The sequence below is a fragment of the Seriola aureovittata genome, chromosome 2, assembly GCF_021018895.1.
Source record: "Seriola aureovittata isolate HTS-2021-v1 ecotype China chromosome 2, ASM2101889v1, whole genome shotgun sequence".
NCBI lineage: Eukaryota > Metazoa > Chordata > Actinopteri > Carangiformes > Carangidae > Seriola > Seriola aureovittata.
This window is the reverse complement of record NC_079365.1, coordinates 119,688-137,683: the sequence shown is the minus strand read 5'-3', so window position 1 is coordinate 137,683 and position 17,996 is coordinate 119,688. Positions and strand designations below refer to the sequence as shown.

Here is a 17,996-nt window from a genome sequence, read left to right as displayed (position 1 = left end):
TATACCAGCAGAATGAGGACAGAGAAACACAAACTAGTGTAGCAGTTTAGTCTAGTTGTTTTATATTCTGATAGAAGTGAAAATAAAACTAAAGCAAATGTTTGTAGCTAAGTATATTTACTCTAGCAGTTACTGTATTTTTTTGCATACTATATTTTTCTACTTTATACTTTGAGTCACCCTTCGTAAACTGTAGATGAACAGTTTGACTTTTATTTTACAACTAGAAAAACATTTCTCCTAATCTATCAGTGAAGTTTCCCGCTGTAGTGAAGGTGTGGTCATGGCGGTGGCCGCAAGGTGGCAGCACGTAAACACAGCGCAGAGGAAGTGGTGTGACATGAGACAGTAGAAGAAGGCGGGAGTACGTATGGCCCAAGAGAAGAACATGGCGGTCCCACAGTTACTCAGTAACGCCGAGTTAGTAAAACAAGGAGCTGAAGCTCGGGTTTACCGGACAGAGTTTCTGGGAAAACCGACTATAGTGAAGGAACGGTTTCCGAAACGGTACAGACACCCAGTGCTGGATCAAAAGTTGACTCACCGGAGGACGGTGCAGGAGGTGCGATCCATACTGCGCTGTCGGAGGGCAGGTACAGTCAGAGACAGAGCTCCAGGTCGGAGCGTCCGCTACCGTGTTACTATCCAGCGATATCCAGAGATAACTGCGGCCATTAACTTAGCTCCTGTAAACTAACCTCAGCTCGAGACTGTCAGGCTGAGGACCGCCAAATCACCGGTGTCAGACTGAGTGGCCTCAGTCAGTCAGTTTGTTAGTTAGTTACAGTTATATTAGTTATTTAGTGTTAATGTTCACATCTGACCAGCTGTGGTACACTAATAATAATAATAATAACACAATATGGGCTAATCATTTCATTTTAGACCGTTACTGTTATCAATGTGGCATGAAAACATAAAACATACAGACAGAGAATAGGAGCACTGTTTGTCCTAACAGTAAAATCATAAATAAAAGAAACAAATCCCAGTGATTTTATATTTTGACTGATTAACCTGATAAATCAGATATAATTACTACTTTGTGCTGCTACATTATTTGTTCAGTTAAGACAAATTCATAATTTTTGTCTTTATCAGTATTCACTTTTTGAATCACTGAGGTCTGAACCACACAGCTCATTGATTAACTGACTGTTTCAGCTCTGTTGTCAAAAAGTCTTTAACTCGGAAAATCATTTATAGTTCATGTCAGAGCTTTACACACAAACTCTGACCACCAGCTATTTGAGTTTGTGATCATGTTTAAATTCTACACTGTTAAAATTTTGGAAACATCTATGAAAATATAATATAACCACATAAAAACTTTTGGAGAGAAATTTTAAATGTGGTTGAAATTCCAAATCAGATCTGATACTACAGTGCTGAATGTGCATCTAATCAATGTTTCTCTGGGTCCTGAATCTGGAACCTATGTGTTGTGTATCTGTAAAGCCACTAGAGGGTGTGATTGACTAATACTTTGTGCAGCAGCTCTTCACAGCCTCATTGACTGCAGCCCTCACCCTCTCTGGTGATGGTCTGTATTTTCCTTACTCTCAACGAACCCCATGTCCAGACCAAAGCCAATACTAACAGGTCTGTGTGTGTATCACATGCTGATGTATCTGATTCCTCTGAGCCACAGAGTTCCACTGTTTCCACATACTAAAGCTGAATGATATGCACAACACATATTGCAATTATTTTGACAGATATTGTGATACGAGTCACAATTTTAGTGGAAGTGATAATTTTTTCATTTTGTTGTCACAAAAAAAATAAATTATAATGAAATGATTTTTTTTCTGGGGTCATGTTTGGGGCGTATCTGGAGCATGGTGTTTATTTATGATCTGTCGTGACACATTCTACCTTTATCAAAAACTGCAGCTCCTCTGATTTTGCACTTGGTCATATTGAGATTTCAATAATACTTAGATTAATTATTCAGCCCTACCAGAAACTATGAAAACATATCAGTGAGTCTCACTGTGTCACATGTGAGACTCATTAACATGAACACACTGTTCAGACCCACACATACCATCATACCACACATAAACATTCACTACAGCACCAAATGTGGATTAATCCGCCACTGAAAATAGTCCCCAACAGATGTACTGTTCCCTCCTGTTTGTCTGATAAGAACCACAGTGAGTGATCGCTTCATGGGATCTTTCCACAATTAAACAACACAGGATAATGACACCAGATCTGTTAAAACTCAGGTTTATAGTATTACTCATTAACGTTAGTATCTTTAGAGTCCAGCTTCACAGCCATACAGTTTGATATATATCACAGCCTTCATTTTCTCTTCCCCTCAGGCATATCTGCCCCTGTAGTCTACTTTGTGGACTACATCTCCCACTGTATTTTCTTGGAGGAAGTGGTGGGTTCCTTAACTGTGTGTGACCACATCGCCTCCATGCAGCAGTCTGAATCCTGTCAGGACCAGAAGCTGGAGTGGCTGGCTCAGAGGGTGGGCCAGATCCTGGCCAAAATGCACGATGAGGACGTGATCCACGGAGACCTGACCACCTCCAACATGCTGTTGAGACGTGGCCCGGAGGACCCAGAGTCCAACCTGGTCCTCATTGACTTTGGCTTGAGTTACATCTCTGCTCTGCCAGAGGATAAGGGGGTTGACCTGTATGTGTTGGAGAAGGCATTCCTTAGTACTCACCCCAACACAGAGGCACTGTTTGAGAAGCTGCTGAAGAGCTACACAGCGTCATCCAAGAAGTCGTCAGCAGTCATTAAAAAGCTGGATGAGGTTCGGCTGAGAGGTAGAAAGAGATCCATGGTGGGATGAAGATCCGAGCTGTGCTCAGGGACGAGGCTCTGTGGAGAAAACATCCGAAAACATGTTGGATTTCTAACAAGACTGTTGTAAGGGAAGTAAATAAAAAGTGTCTTGTAGTGAAATGGACAGAAGTTTTCTCTTCATTACCCATGATGTTGGAACATCTCAGAGCAGTTTATTTGCTGACAGGTGATGAAATGTCACAAGACAGACTTACAGACAATGTGTTAATGTACAAAGATCTATGGTTACACGTACTCATGCCTGTGGCCTAGATATCTGTGCCAACTTCAGTTCTCAAGTAAGAGTTAACTGACTGACAAGTGTTCCCTTCAAACCCTTGTAATGTAAGAGACAGCACAGATCAGACTACAGGCGGGAGTTCACTGACCATCAGCTGTTACACACTGACTTTACTGGGATGTCCTCTCACTGCGAACAACACAGTCATCTGGATGTATTACTTTTCTAAATAATAAAATGAAATTTTCGCCCCATGTTCCCTTTTTTGGGCATTTTTTGCCTTTATTGACAGCCACAGTGAGAGAGAGAGACAGGAAAATCAGGGAGAGAGACAGGGTATGACATGCAGCAAAGATTCAAACCTGTGGCCACTGCGGGTATGACTGAGCCTTATGGTACGTGCTCTACCAGGTTAGCCACCGGGGTGCCCTGACTCTTGTACACTTATAGCTGTGTTGAGGTTTAGTACTGAGACCAGATACCAGCTTCAGGTTTCTACACTGAATCACTGTGTCACTCTGTAGCATTATCATACCTCTGGCCACACCCACGCTGGTGATGTCACAGCCTAAGGCTTCATACATGATACGTTCATCTAGAGGTGTTTTGTTATTACATCTGTCCTATGTAAAGGAGCAATCAGTGTTTATAAATATGGTCAGTCTCTCCTTCCTGAGTTACAGAGTTTAATAATTATCTGAAGTGCTTTTACCGAACATTATGATTATATAATGTCACAGTGAAGTTGAACTTTGACCGTTGGATATAAAATATCATCACTTCATTTTATCCTTAAAGACATTTGAGTTAAATTGTTTCATAATTAGTGAATAAATTTGTGAGTTATGGCCAAAAACATGAGTCCAAATGAAGAAGTTCCCTCAAGATGTTACTGAGATATCAGGTTCATGAGAATGAGACAGATGACCTAAAAACATGATGCCTACAGCCCTGGCTGTCACCGGAGTCGAGGGATAAAAAGTTGGGGGTGGGTCACACTGTTCTTTTCCACGTGCTGACTCCAGGTGTATGAAAAGTAACTTGTACATCTGAAGAGCTTTGCTACTGAGTGGGCGGGATTTCCATCAGATGTGGGTCAGAAATGAAATGTTGTTCATAAAACTGGCTGCATAACAGTCATGAAATAGAAAAGACAGTGTTGACAGTTGTGATCCGTGCTGCACATGTAGTTCTGCAAGGCCACATGCAGGAGCCTGCAGCCGCAGGTCAAAGTCCACGACTGACTGGGTGTCGTTAACACCCAGGTGAATGTTTGCTCTACTCTACCTGTTCAGCCAACAAGTGATCCTCAGTCCAGGGAATCGGTTTGAATCTGCTGCGTCACAGTCCACTTTCGCAGTCACACAAGCGTGACGCCTGAGTCCTAATGGAGCTCCAGCCGAACATGAAGACTGTGGTCCTGGTTACTGTTCTGCTCTGTGGGGGTAAGTGTGGATCTTTGTTCTTCAGTATAAGGCTGTAGAGGACGACACACAACTGTGTGTGTGTGTGTGTATGTGTGTGTGTGTGTGTGTGTGTGTGTGTGTGTGTGTGTGTGTTGCACAGTGAACTACAGGTGACTCCCTCTGTGTTTTCAGGGTGCTCAGCTGACTCCAGCAGGAGGCTCAGTGTGCTCGTGGGCACAGACGTGACTGTCAGCTGCCTGTTCCACAGACTGACCCAGCAGGTGGAGTGGAGCACTCTGACTGTCGAGTGGAACATGGTGGACAAACACACAGAGAAGAAAATCCTATACACATTTGAGGACAGCACAGCACGTGTGAACAGAGACCACTCTGTGGTGGACAGAATGGGGCTGCTCCAGAGCAACGCATCTCTGCAGTTACACAATGTGACTGTGGGCGATGAAGGGCTGTACACCTGCAGGGTCATCACACCTGTGGTGTACACAGAGACCACGTCACTGGAAGTGCTGGGTAATCCTCTTTCTCCTCCTCCTCTCATACTCATACCGTCATATACTGTGGATTTTTTCATTAATTAAATCTTCAGCCATACACTGCTTACTTACTTACTCACTGAGCACTTTATTAGAAAAACCTGTGTACCTGTTTATTCATGCAACTATCAAATCTCCTAATCATGTGGCAGCAGCAGATCCAGGTGAGGAGCTTTGTGATTGTTGGTGTCAGCATATCTGAAACTTTTCACACACAACAGTCTATAGAGTTTTTATTTTTTTTGGTTGCTCTCAGAATGGAGCAACAACAAAAGCATCCAGTGAGCAGCAGCTCTGTGTTGATGAGAGAGGTCCGAGGCCAAAGGAGACTGGATAGAAAAGGCTACTGTAACTCAGATAACAACTCTTCACAACTGTGCTGAGCAGAGAAGCTTCAGAGTGAACAACATCCAAACTATAAGAGCAAAAGACCACGTCAGGTTCCACTTCCTGTCACCAAGAACAGAAACCTGCGACTGCAGTGGACACAGACTCACCAACACTGGACAGGTCAAACACCTGAGGTCTGTACTACGAAACAGGATTTGAGGTTATCAAGGTAACTTCAGGTTTAACTCTAGGTTTTCAGTCCACTTGTTAACTTGGTTCACTTGTTACTGGGATAAATTACCCCGGTAACTTACACTGAACTCCTAACCTGCTCCGACGCAGGTTAACTTTGAGGATCAGATCAAAACCTGTCCGCAGCCAAACTACTGACCAATCAAGGCATTCCTACAGGATCCTGACAGGGACAAAAGAGTTTTCAATAAAGTGATAAATAATAATGAGCAGTAGATATAGAATATAAAGAAAACAATGGAAATAGTTTTCCTCTTTGAGTCTTTCCATGTGTCCACTCTGGTTTTAAAACAAAGCTTCTAAAAAAACAGTTTATCACGCTAAATAAATAGCCTATATAATATATATTCTTATATATAATAATAATATTCTTTAATCTGACAGGATTTCTGACAGTGTGGATGCTTTTACTCTCTTCTTCATCACTGCACCTCAGAATAACATGAGGAGACTATGATCACAACCCATCAGACATCAACTACTTCTCTCCTTTCTCTCCTCTCTGTTGCAGAAAGTCTTACATTAATATTAACTGTTTTATCTGCATCACATATTCATAACAGTTTGGTCATCATCAGACTGAAGAGCGAAAATATTAAAACGTGATGATAATTCATGCACTTCTTTACAATATATCTTAAGGCTGACTTTAATAGAAATACTGTTTACATTTCACCTTGTTGAATATCACTTTTGGATGTGGTTATAACCAAACTTACTGGCAAATATCAGCGTTCCCCTGGTTCTTATATCATATTAAGTACTTTATTCATGGTTCTGATAATGTTGCTTATAATTAACAACTCTGCTTCTTTCACATGAATGTGCTCGTAACCGGATAGGTAAACTCAGGGTTAAATGAGCCAGTTGATAACCAGCTTTTGTCACGACTGAGCAAGGACGTGAACCCAAATGCACGTCTCAAGACCCACAAAGTACAAAATAAACAATCTTTTATTAACAAAGTAGCAACACAAAATCACTCGTTCAGAGGAATCCAAAATGGTAACAAAAGTAACAACTCAGAATCACTCTCAAAGGAGGCAAAAACTACTAGGCAAAGTATAAACAAAAATCCATCTTGATAGAGGAAAATAATTGCATGACAGAATAACAAGGCCAAAACAAGAACTCAAAAAACCTGACGTGACTTGGACTCAAGGCGAGGAATGGCTTGGCTCTCTGTATCCAACAAGACGAACTAGCACAGGACAAAGGGAGACACAGACTCTAAATAAGCACAAGGTAGGGGGACACAGGTGGAGACAATCAGGGAGGGGCAGGCAATCAGGCTGGCGGGAAACAAACGGGGGGAGGGAGCACGTTATCTGGAACAAGAGGGAAGTAAGATTTCAAAATAAAACAGGAAGTCACGAAACAGCATAAAGACAGGACAACACAAAAGTAACTTAACATAATTTCTTGGACATGACAGCTTTGTAGTACAGGTTATCCACTATGGTCAATGTTAGGTTCAGTTAACCCAAATAACTAAAACTTATCCTGGGTATGTTGAACTTGCTTCGTAGTACAGGCCTTTGGTCAGATGGATCTGGATTTGTGCTGTGGCAGAAGATGGTCGGGTCAGAGTATGAATGCATGGAGCCAACCGGCCTTGTGTCAACAGTTCAGGATGGTGGTGATGGTGTGGGGAATGTTTTCTTTTTAATACCAATCAATCATGGTCTGAATGTCACAGTCTGACTATTTTTCAATTTTATTTGTACAGCGCTTGACTATTATGATTAGTCATAATATACATTATCTCACGGCACTTTACAGGGTAAGGTCTAGACCTTACTTTATTATAGAGAGAAACCAACAGTTCCCACAGAGAGCAGCACCTGATGACAGGGGGGAGGAAAAACTCCCTTTAACATAAGAAACCTCCAACTGAACCGGGCTCAGGGTGGGCGGCTGTCTGCCTTGACTGGTTGGGTTTGAGAAAGAGGGGGTGGGGAAGATGAGATAGGGACCATGAGTCACCATTATCTCTGCCACTACCTCTTATTGTATATGCTGTTAATCGTTAATTGTTATCATGGAAATAATCGTACTAATACCTATAGATAATAGTGTTATAAATAATAATAATTATAATAATAATAATGGTGAATGTTGTAGTTGCAGATCTGGATCCTGCTGTTCTAAAACATAGACACCTGCAGAATGAGGACAGAGAGACAGACAGAGAGGAGAAGCACAAAATACGGGAGAAGTTAGTGACATGAAGTAGTAAGATATAAATGAAGAGAGAGAGAGAGTATGCTCAGTGTATCATGGGAATCCCCCAGCAGTTTATAGCAGCATAACTAAGGGATGAACTTTCCTGATCCAGCTCTACTATAAGCCCTATAGAAGAGGACAGTTTGAAGCCTGATCTTAAATGTAGAAAGGGTGTCTGCCCCCCAAACCCAGACTGGGAGCTGGTTCCACAGGAGAGAAGCCTGATAGCTGAAAATTCTGCCTCATGAACCCACACTGGGAGCCGATTCCACAGGAGGAGCCTGATAGTTGAGGGTTCTGCCTCCTGGACCCAGACTGGGAGCCGGTTCCACAGGAGAGGAGCCTGATAGCTGAAGGTTGTACCTCCCATTCTAGTCTTAGAAACTCTAGGAACCACAAGTAGATGTGCATTTGGAGAGCGGAGTGTTCTGTTAGGATAATAGGGAACAATGAGCTCTTTAGATACGAAGGTGCCTGACCAATAATGGCTTTGTAATTGAGGAGGAAGATCTTTATTTTTTATTCTGGATTTTAGTGGCAGCCAGTGCAGAGAAGCCAACACAGGAGAAATGTGATCTCTTGTCTTAGTTCCTGTTAGTACCTGAACTGCAGCATTTTCAATCAGCTGGAGGCTTTCCAGTGAGTTATTGGGACATCCTGATACAGGACAGTTCATCGTCTTCTAATGGCTACTTCCAGAGGGACAATGCTCAATGTAACAAACTGGTGACAGTCTCCAGACCTGAATCCAGTAGAGGACAACAGGAGATTGGCAGCATTAATGAAATGATGTGATGCATCATGTCAACATGGAGCAGAGTCTCAGAAAAAAGTTTCAACATCTGGTGGATCCATTACAGGAAGAACCGAACTACCCAGTATTAGTATGATGTTCCTAATAAAGTGCTCACTGAGAGTGTCTACATATCATATATTAAAGGAACGAGTCCACAGATTCAAATGATAAATCTCATGTGACCCATTATCAATATAAAAATATAGCTTACTGCAGCTTTAAGGAGAGCTGACTGTAACTTCAGGGAATTTAAGATTTTTTTATCTCAGTTTGTGAGTCAATTATAAAATTTACTCAAGCTGTAATTATTTATAAGGACATATTCATTTTTGAATGCATAGATTTTTGCATTTAATTCTTTTTAGTTAAAGTTTAGAATTTTTTTCAATTTTTAATTAATCGTAATTTAACAAATTACAATGTAAAATGTAATCATTCCATCAGTACATGTGCGACTCAATTTTCTGATAATGAAATCATGTCAGTTCAGACCAAAACTGTGAAAATACCGATGTTGTCTGACTGAAGAGACTGCAGATGTTGAAGATGTTCTCAGGTTTTTAATCTTTTTAACCTTTCATTCTTTAAGTAAAATCTGCTGTTTTATTTTAGCTTCTTTAACACTGTGGTGATCTGGGCAGACAGCTGCTGCTCAGCTGCTTATAGCTGGAAACTTTCCGGGTGGCCACAAACCAATCAGTGATATCACCATATGTTGTGGCTTTGACATCTGGTGTTAAACACGATGTCTTGCACAGTTCATCAGGGACTAACACCTTAAAAAAACACCTGTAACTATGTCTAACCTGATCCACAGCCCGGCCCTCAGTGTCACTCCCAGAACAGGCGGCAGTGACAGAGGGTGAGGAGAAGACCATACAGTGTGACATCACAGGGTTCTACCCAGAGAAGCTGGCTGTCACATGGTATATCCAGAATGGCTCCCGCACCGTCCACACAGGCATCAGCCAGCTGTCCCGTGTCTGCACAGAAATGGCCGTTCACAACCCAGATGGCACCTACAGTATTCGCAGTGGCATCACCCTGCACTCCTCCACCGTGAGGGGTGGAGAGGTTCACATCATCTGCCAGGTGGAGCACAGCACCTACACCTGGCCCTACAACAGATCTGTGACTGTGACTGTTCAAGGTGGTTTCACTGCATTTGTGTCTCATTCTTCCTCTCTGACCTCAGCTCACTGTACAGGATTTTTGGATCTGACCACTCCCTGTCCTTGCAGCTCCATCACAGCCGCTCTACAGTGCTGTCACTCTGATAGCTGTCACCAGTGTCATCAGTCTGCTGCTGATCACCTCTGTTATTGGAGCCACTCTGCTTCTCCACATGTACTTCTGCAAAGGTAGGCTCCATGAGAACAAACAGACTGAGGCTGTACCAGGGCACAGTGGATCTCATGTTCATTTTAACTGTAGACTTGATGGAGGTCGTCACGATCTTAACCTGAATTCAATCTGATCAGATTAATGTACATATGATTGACAGCTATTATTGGTAGCAGTGGTGTTAGTAGTGTGTGAGGCTCTGATGGTGGCGAGTCCTAACAGACAGGATGAGGTAGAGGAAAGAACAGCAGCAGACAAGCAGAGTTTCTCACAGCTCTGATTTTTCTTTTCACTTACAAGCATGTACCAGGGTGGTGGACTACAAAAGCAGATGCAGCAGACTCCAACCACAGAGTTGACAACCTGAGCCCTGCTCTCTCACTCAGTGCTGCTTTCTAATCTGGGCTGCAGTTAAACGTCAAAATAATCCCCTCTCTGACCATGTCTCCTCAACCTCCATTGAAAACATCATGAGGTCAAAGATGTGAACATTTAGGCTATGTGTAGGTTATGATGACGATAAAGATGATGCTTGTTCTTCATGATGACTCCTAACAGGATTTGAAAGAGATGAAATCAATATTTATGGATTTCCATCAGTTCTGGATGTCCTCACAAACATTAAACAGCTACTCTGTTGCTTCTACATTTATGTGGGTCTGCTGGGGTGAAACTACGATGGTGTGTCGATTTAAATGTTGCTGCAGCAAGAAATTGTGGGACAGCACTTCTCCTTTCCTTTCATAAAGGAAGTTCCAGTGTTTCCTGTGCTAAATGAGAGGGAAGGGAAGCACTGAAGCTCCTTTCCTTATCATTTAGAGAATTCAACCACCTCTAACCTGCTCATTTACTTCCTTCCTTCCGAAGCAAAAAAGACTCCACCACAGCCCAGGTGTATATGCCTGGAGTCTCATTAAGCAACTTTATTTACAATTTACAATTATTTTTAACATTATTAATATGTACATACACACAATGCATATGACTTACATAACTACATAATAAACTCAAGAATTACTAAACAGCTGCCAAACTCCCTACTATTTTTACCACACCCACTGGTGATGCTGGGTGTGCAGGAAAACACATATTTTGAAACTTGCACTGTTTACGTCCTTTTCTGCCCTTTCTTTCATTTACATCACATTTATGATGTGTGATGTGATGCACTAAACCAGCCAGCATAGTGTTTAAAGTTTTTAGTATTTATAGTTTTTATAGTGTTTATAGTGTTTATAGTTACTATTGTTACCTTTCACAATACAGTTTTTAGCTGCACTTCTCCAGACAATAAACTTAAGATGGTGGCACCTAGGTCCTCTCTTGGACATTCCCCACCAGCCTGAGACACCAATCGGCCTGCAACCACATGACCTTAGGCACAACCCACCTTGGAAGAAGTGTTCACATGTGATTGGCTGTCTCATACCTTATTTAAATGTTACTCGTGACGTGTTCTGTGATCACCCTGATGGAGCTCTAACCTCTACACTTTTTCCTCTCTCATGCACCTTGTTTTGTAATTGAAGTTGTTTCAGAAACCTCTACTTTGCAATGACAGGAAAACCATAGCTCACTGAGGTGAAAGTCCAGAACAGAGTGTGTGAAACTGGAGGGTTTAACAGCTTCTTCTCCCTAATTTGATCTCATGAAACTTTATTTACTGACAACCGAACAAAGCTGGTTAAGGTTGTGTTAACCAAGATTGCCTCACTGGATGTCACCACCAGTATACACCCACAGAAATACCGATTTTCACAGTCCACTCACCAATTCATTCCCAGTTCGCACCACAATTAAACTTCCTTCCGTTTTATGTCATTCAGGTTTTTTTAGGAGAGTAGGAGGAGGCTCACTTGTGCGGTAAACACACAGTAAAGTAGGTTAATCCCTAACCGTTTATTCATCATGTAGTCACCAACAGCCGTCCTCCGATCAAAAACGTCTTCATTCTCCCGGATCGCTCCATATCCACTCTGCTTGGCTGTTTGTGGAAGCCGTTCATTCATCCACATCCCAGCAGAAAAAACCGGACTGGATTATGAGACTGACTGGACTGGACTCCCTGACTGACTGACTGACTGACTGACTGACTGACTCTGGAAGTGTTTTTTGTTTTGTTTTGGTTGGTTACTATTTTTGAACTGAACTTTGCTTACATTTATGAACTGAACTGAACTGAACTTAATTTTCATTTTTCTTTCCTTTGAGAAGATTTATCTGGATTAAAAAAACGTAGAGGAAAACCCGTAGTGGAATTTTGAGTTGGATTTTTTTGTGCTCTATGGACTTTGGAACAGGAAGGTCTTGGGTATTTTTGTGAAGCCTTAAAATATATGAATATTTTTGGTTTTATACTAAGGTTTTGTGTTTGTGTTGTTCTTGTTGGGTTGAGTATGGTCATTCAATGTGTCGGGTGTACATTTTGATTGGTGTGCATCGTTGTGAGGATTGATTTTTAAAAAATGTTTTGTTTTTTTTTAAAGTATATTTTTTGGGCTTTTTATGCCTTTATTGGACAGGATAGTAGAGAGACAGGAAATGGGGAGGCAGAGAGGGGGAATGACATGCAGTAAAGGCCGTCCGATGCGGGACTCGAACCAGGGCCAGCTGCAGCGAGGACTGTAGCCTCTACACATGGAGCGCCTGCTTAGACCACTACGCCACACGACACCCCTAAAAAATGTTTTAAACCATAAACGAAATCAAACTTGACTGACTGATCTCTCAATGCCAGGCGAGAGACCTGGCTGGCATCCCTAAAATAAATAAATAAATAAATGATGATAATCAAAATTTAAAAAAAGAGAGAACACAAAGTCAAACTGTCATACAAAAAGTGGCACCCCAGATGGGACTTAAATTAAATAAAATATCATTGAATGACAAGATAAATACCTAAACCCATGCCAGTTGTGAAGATAAAAAGTTTCTTTATATCTGGAACAAAGGAACAAAGTAAATCAAAATGGCTGCTAACTCAGAGTCCTTGTTGTGTGAAATGGAAGGAAGATCAGTGGAGTCTCCACCATTAAATCCAGTGCCTGCCCAGGAGTTACCTCCCACAACATACTCTCTTTTGGACATGGACCTGACCATGGTATCTCTGAGCTTGCTAGTCCCTTAACTCCTCAAAATGTTGTTAACATCGACAACAGCAATAACAATGGAGGACCTCAGCCTGCAATTTCTGACTTAAAGGAAAATGCTTCTGGCTCTGGGATTCAACAGCAATTTCAGAAAATTGCTGAGGACCAACATCACCACTGGCAGGAGCTAAAGGAAAACAAAAAACTGAATGACAAAATGGAAGGAAGTTTAATTGTGGCACAAACTGGGAACGACTCGGTGAGTAGACTGAAAATGGGTGTTTCTGGGGATGTATACTGGTGGTGAAATCCAGTGATGCAAGTCTGGTTGTCACAGGGTCTAGTGACTGAAGGCCTTTAACTTGTCAACTGTAAAATTCATGTTTGTAGATTACTGTTTTAATTAAACAATAACACTCATCTCTCTCTACAGCTCCACCTAGTGTGTCTGAAATCAGCCAGTCCAGCATCATATATGCTCAGGCGCCAACCCAGCTCAGGTGCACCGTCCGAGGAGCAAGGCAACGAGAGATCATGGTGAAGTGGTTCAGACTGAGGAGCTGTCCAGACTCGGTGGTCCTGTCAGAGTCTGTCTCTCTGCTGCTCAGTGAGGATTTGAGTGAACAGGCTTGTCTCAATTCAGATGGGAAACACCACACATCTGTCCTCACTGTGTGTCTGAGTGTGACTGACGACCTGAACAGGTTTCAGTGTGTGGTGCTGTGCAGGGGGAGGAGCTTCAACAGAGAGACCACAGTCAGGGTCAAAGGTGAGAAACTGTAGCTCGAAAAGCTTGTTATGTTCATGTCATTGTTTTTACTACTGACATTGGTGAGTCTGGCTGGAGCTTCTGGACATTCATGATCCTCAAAGGAGGGATCCTCCTGATTTTTGGTTTGGTTTTTGAGCCCCCCTGCCCTTTTTTCTAGTATCACATTTTGCACTGAACCCAGACCCTGTGGTCTTTCCTCTGGCAGAACACTCAAACAACAAACTGGACATGTTTAGCTCCACATCTGGGAGAACGATCTGGTCTGAGTCAAGCTCCAGAATAATCTTTATGTTGTCACATTATTTCTAATACCCAGTGATATGTTTAAATCTCCTCCTCCAGATGTACAGAAACATGATACAATGGATTCACCAGCAGGTTTGAATGATTAATTTATTTTCCAGGGACACATGAAATGGCCTTTATGTGTAACATCACTTCATTAATTAATTGGGTGCAGCACGACAAGCTGTTAAAACTGACCTTAGGAAGCTGATGTGGTGAATGTGTTAAACAGTGAGGAGCAAACATTCAGCATAAAATACAGCAGCATTCATTTGGATTCTGTGTCCATGTGATGGATCCAAGTCCAACAATCTACTTTAGCTCTGAGTTTGGTCTCCACCAGCTTCTGAGAAAAATCGCAGGCTCCTGCTAATCGCTGCAGGGTGCTAACTATTAACTGTCTGCTAACCATCTGCTGAGTGCAAGCTAACCATCTGCTAACCGTCTGCTTCCTCCACCACAGGAGGAAGTGACAGTACTCAGTCACAAGTCCTTAGACCCTCTGTCCTCAGACACTGTCCTTAGACCTTCAAATCGGAAAAACTCCCCAAAAAATCTCATCCTCCACTAGCACATCTATCATACATTAAAAAATGAATCATGAAAACAATGGTTTTAAGCAGTTCAACTGAAACCTTTGACTTTCACTGCACATTATAATGTAGTCCAGTGTAGTTGATATTTTAGAGAAACATGGTCAAAGGTCAGAAACTTAAGAAGTGAACATATGTAAACCAAAAACCAGGGTTCAGCGTCCTCTGAACTGATGTCACATTATTCACACATGCCCACAAACAGCTAACTGTTCCTAAATGTATATGTCATCTCAGAGTTCTTCTGGAGAATTTATGATTGTACTATTTTCTTTATAGCCTTTTTATATGTTGAACAACATGATGATATGTTGGTGAGTGGGGAAATGATTGTTTGCAAAGTGAAGTCGTGTAGAAGCATGTGAACTCAGCATTACACTGTTATGGTGGTCAAAATATTTTCACACAGTTTGCAGCTCTGTCAGTTAGAATATGTGAAGCTGAATATGTATTGTACAAACATGTGGTGATTTAATAGTGATGTGTTCAGCAGGCTGCACATAAGAATTCATTCTGTATTTAATATCATCATCTGTTAATGTCTCCTACCTTATTCACCACTGCTGCCCTCTCCTCTCACCACACACACTCACACACCTCCAGTGGAGCCATCTTTCCTCCAGATCTCCAGCATCCCTCAGGTCCCCAGGGTGGAGCGTCTGCTGGTTCTCTGCTGTAGGGTGGAGAACTTCTTCCCCCAGGATGTCAGCCTGGAGTGGTCCAGGAACGATGGGGAGCAGGTCCGCACTGTCACACACTTTGGTCCATTCTCCAACCGCAGCCGCCTCTACAGCGTGTGGAGTAAGATCCAGCTGGTCATGGCCAGAGAGGACGAGAGGGCCATCTACACCTGCCGTATTTACCACTCCAGCTTCCCCGAGCCGGGCTTCAGAGACGTCCTGTACCACATCAACACTCAAGGTACCAACAGCAGGTTCCTGTAGATAACTGTTCAGAGTAAATCTGCATTTAAACTGTATCATGTGTCGTCTTCCAAATATCATGAGGCCTTTATGAAACAACCTGGAGACAGAGCCCGGTGGATCTGTGCGTCTAAACAGTAAAGCTGCGGAAACAGAGTCCAGGCCTGGATTAACAACCAGCAGTCTTGGGTCCCCAATACTATGAGGTTTAGTGCATGTCATTTGGTTTTAATAATTCAGCTATTTACAAATCTTACAGAACATTTCACCATTAAGGTAAAATATTGTAATAAATGATGGGTTACTAAAAAAGTGTGTCAGGAATTCACTGCCACCAAGTCGGAGCCATCAAATAATCACGGAATGCACCTTTAGAAAAATACAATGACAATCTTTATTTCCATAGATAGACAAATGCACAGTTCATAAAAATAAGGGGGGCAACCAGGGATTTCCATTCTCAGCCAAGACATCAAAAGGGCTCCCACTATTATCCACTACAGCAGTTCAACTTATCCACTGCAAACAGTAAAAAGACGGCTAGACGTCTATCTTAAGGCACACTTTTGAGCACAGCACATTGCCACCCTCTACTGGAGGCCCTGCAAACTACAGTTCTGTCAAAATACACCATTTGTAATGCACTGCAACTCACACATGATGTCACCATTTGAAGTAAAAAGGCTATCCTGCACACGTATGGACTACACGATTCTCTGCACAGCTGTTCTTTGAGGTCATGCACATCTGCTTCATGAACAGAGGACTCACTTACCTCTGTTATAGCATTCTATATAATTCTGTTTCAAATTGAGATAGTTTTTTAAATTCCAAAATGAAGAGCTGAAGAATTTGTTCGTGTTAGGATGCTGCACATGATCCAGTAACATCTCAGTCTGCATCATGATGTGTGTCCCAAACAGGAACTCCTCCTAATGTGATGTTCATCGACTGTGAGCCGCTGTGTCCTCTGCTGAGTGAAGAGTGTATCCTGCACCTGTGCATCAAGGATTTCTGTCCTGAGGATGTCTCTGTGACTTGGACCAAAAACGGGGATACGCTTCTCTCCGGCGTCTTCAACACTCCCCCCAGCCTCAACATCAATGGCCTCTACTCCATGTTCAGTTTTCTCAGAATCACTCCCAACAAGGACGACCAGGGCTCAGAGTTCAGGTGCCGGGTTGTCCACATTGCTCAGAGGGAGCCTGAGGAGAGGCTCTTCACTTTGCCACACCTGCATCTGACCAACGGCTACTGATGTCACACTGTCAACTGATGATAAAGTCATACGTGGTCTAGTCATTACTGTCCACCCGTCAGTTCTGCAGTCAGAAAGAGTGTCTTGTTTCTATGAATTAAATCAGATTGATGGATGTTTATTCACACTGGACATCAGAGATAATGATATCCCCATGAAGTGGAGGTCACACTGAATCTAAAAATATGTGATTAACATGTGTGTTCACATTTGTGAACTGTCATCAGTTATGACTCTGAAGAGAAGGAGTGTGAGTTTTGAGCAGCTGCAGCTGCCTTTATCTGACACAGGATCTTTGCCTCAAAGTACTAAGATGGTGAAAATGGTCAACATTATATCTGCTAGTCATGTCAGCATAGTCACGGTGAGCATGTTACTTACTTTAGCATTTAGCCCAAAGTATTGATCGTAATCCCTTTTTTAAAACTGTCCATTGTGAGTCTGACTGTGTTACAGCAGTGACATTATGAATCTGTGAAGGACTCTATTAACAAATAAAGATCTGGCCTGTTGTTTTGTTGTTGGCCATAAGTTTGAGGGCAGTGGACAGTTCATCCTGCATTATTGGTGTATCCAGCATGTTGGTTTGTTCTTGACTAAGCTGTGGTAGGTCAATTCTGTTGAGAAATGATTTAATATCCTTTTTGATTCAGATGGAGTGGAGGTTGCCAGTGGGATGTTTTCCACCTGGATTGCTGGTCTGGAGATCTTACTTAGCTGGCTGCTTGAGTTTGCTTCACTCTCTCTCAGCTCCCACATATGTGCTCTTGGGTTTTGATTTGTCCTTGGTTATAGCATTTAACTGTTTTCTAACATTACCAGATTTTGTTTTGTTTATCATAGTTTGTTTTGTAAATTGTTTCAAATGACAGTATCTGTGACTGTTTTGTCTACTCATTAATAAAAACAAAGTTTGTGTCCATATATTTTTGTGTGATGTTAATGTGAGGAAACAGCCACTGCTTTCTGTTGAATGTCATGAGAACAAGGTTGTTTAAAAGCATCCTTTTTTTTTAATATGATAATTTGATTCATATTCTCAAACATATTTAACCAGTTCATAAAGATTTCTTACAAAAGACATTTTGGGATTAGAAAAACATAACATTC

General features: G+C 42.0%; 1 protein-coding gene and 1 gene segment (V, D, J or C); both read left to right on the top strand.

Moving 5' to 3' along the window:
* The first annotated feature begins 359 nt into the window (after positions 1–359).
* Positions 360–3,312, top strand: tp53rk (TP53 regulating kinase). Its single transcript, XM_056400789.1, has 2 exons — positions 360–593; positions 2,337–3,312. The coding sequence occupies exons 1-2, from the start codon at positions 371–373 to the stop codon at positions 2,822–2,824; spliced, it is 711 nt and encodes a 236-aa protein (XP_056256764.1). The 5' UTR covers positions 360–370; the 3' UTR covers positions 2,825–3,312.
* An 849-nt stretch (positions 3,313–4,161) lies between these two features.
* LOC130184732 (Ig mu chain C region-like) lies at positions 4,162–17,810 on the top strand. The segment is given in 7 exon segments: positions 4,162–4,503; positions 4,657–4,995; positions 9,440–9,772; positions 9,864–9,983; positions 13,489–13,824; positions 15,309–15,626; positions 16,552–17,810. Coding segments are annotated over 7 exon segments (1,839 nt in total).
* The last annotated feature ends 186 nt before the right edge of the window (positions 17,811–17,996 follow it).

Bases quoted from the DNA above. Each gene is read 5' to 3' on its own strand.
- tp53rk (XM_056400789.1), top strand. From the start codon at position 371: ATGGCCCAAGAGAAGAACATGGCGGTCCCACAGTTACTCAGTAACGCC. The intron at 594-2,336 runs GTACAGTCAGAG...TCTTCCCCTCAG, and splicing joins ACTGCGCTGTCGGAGGGCAG to GCATATCTGCCCCTGTAGTC.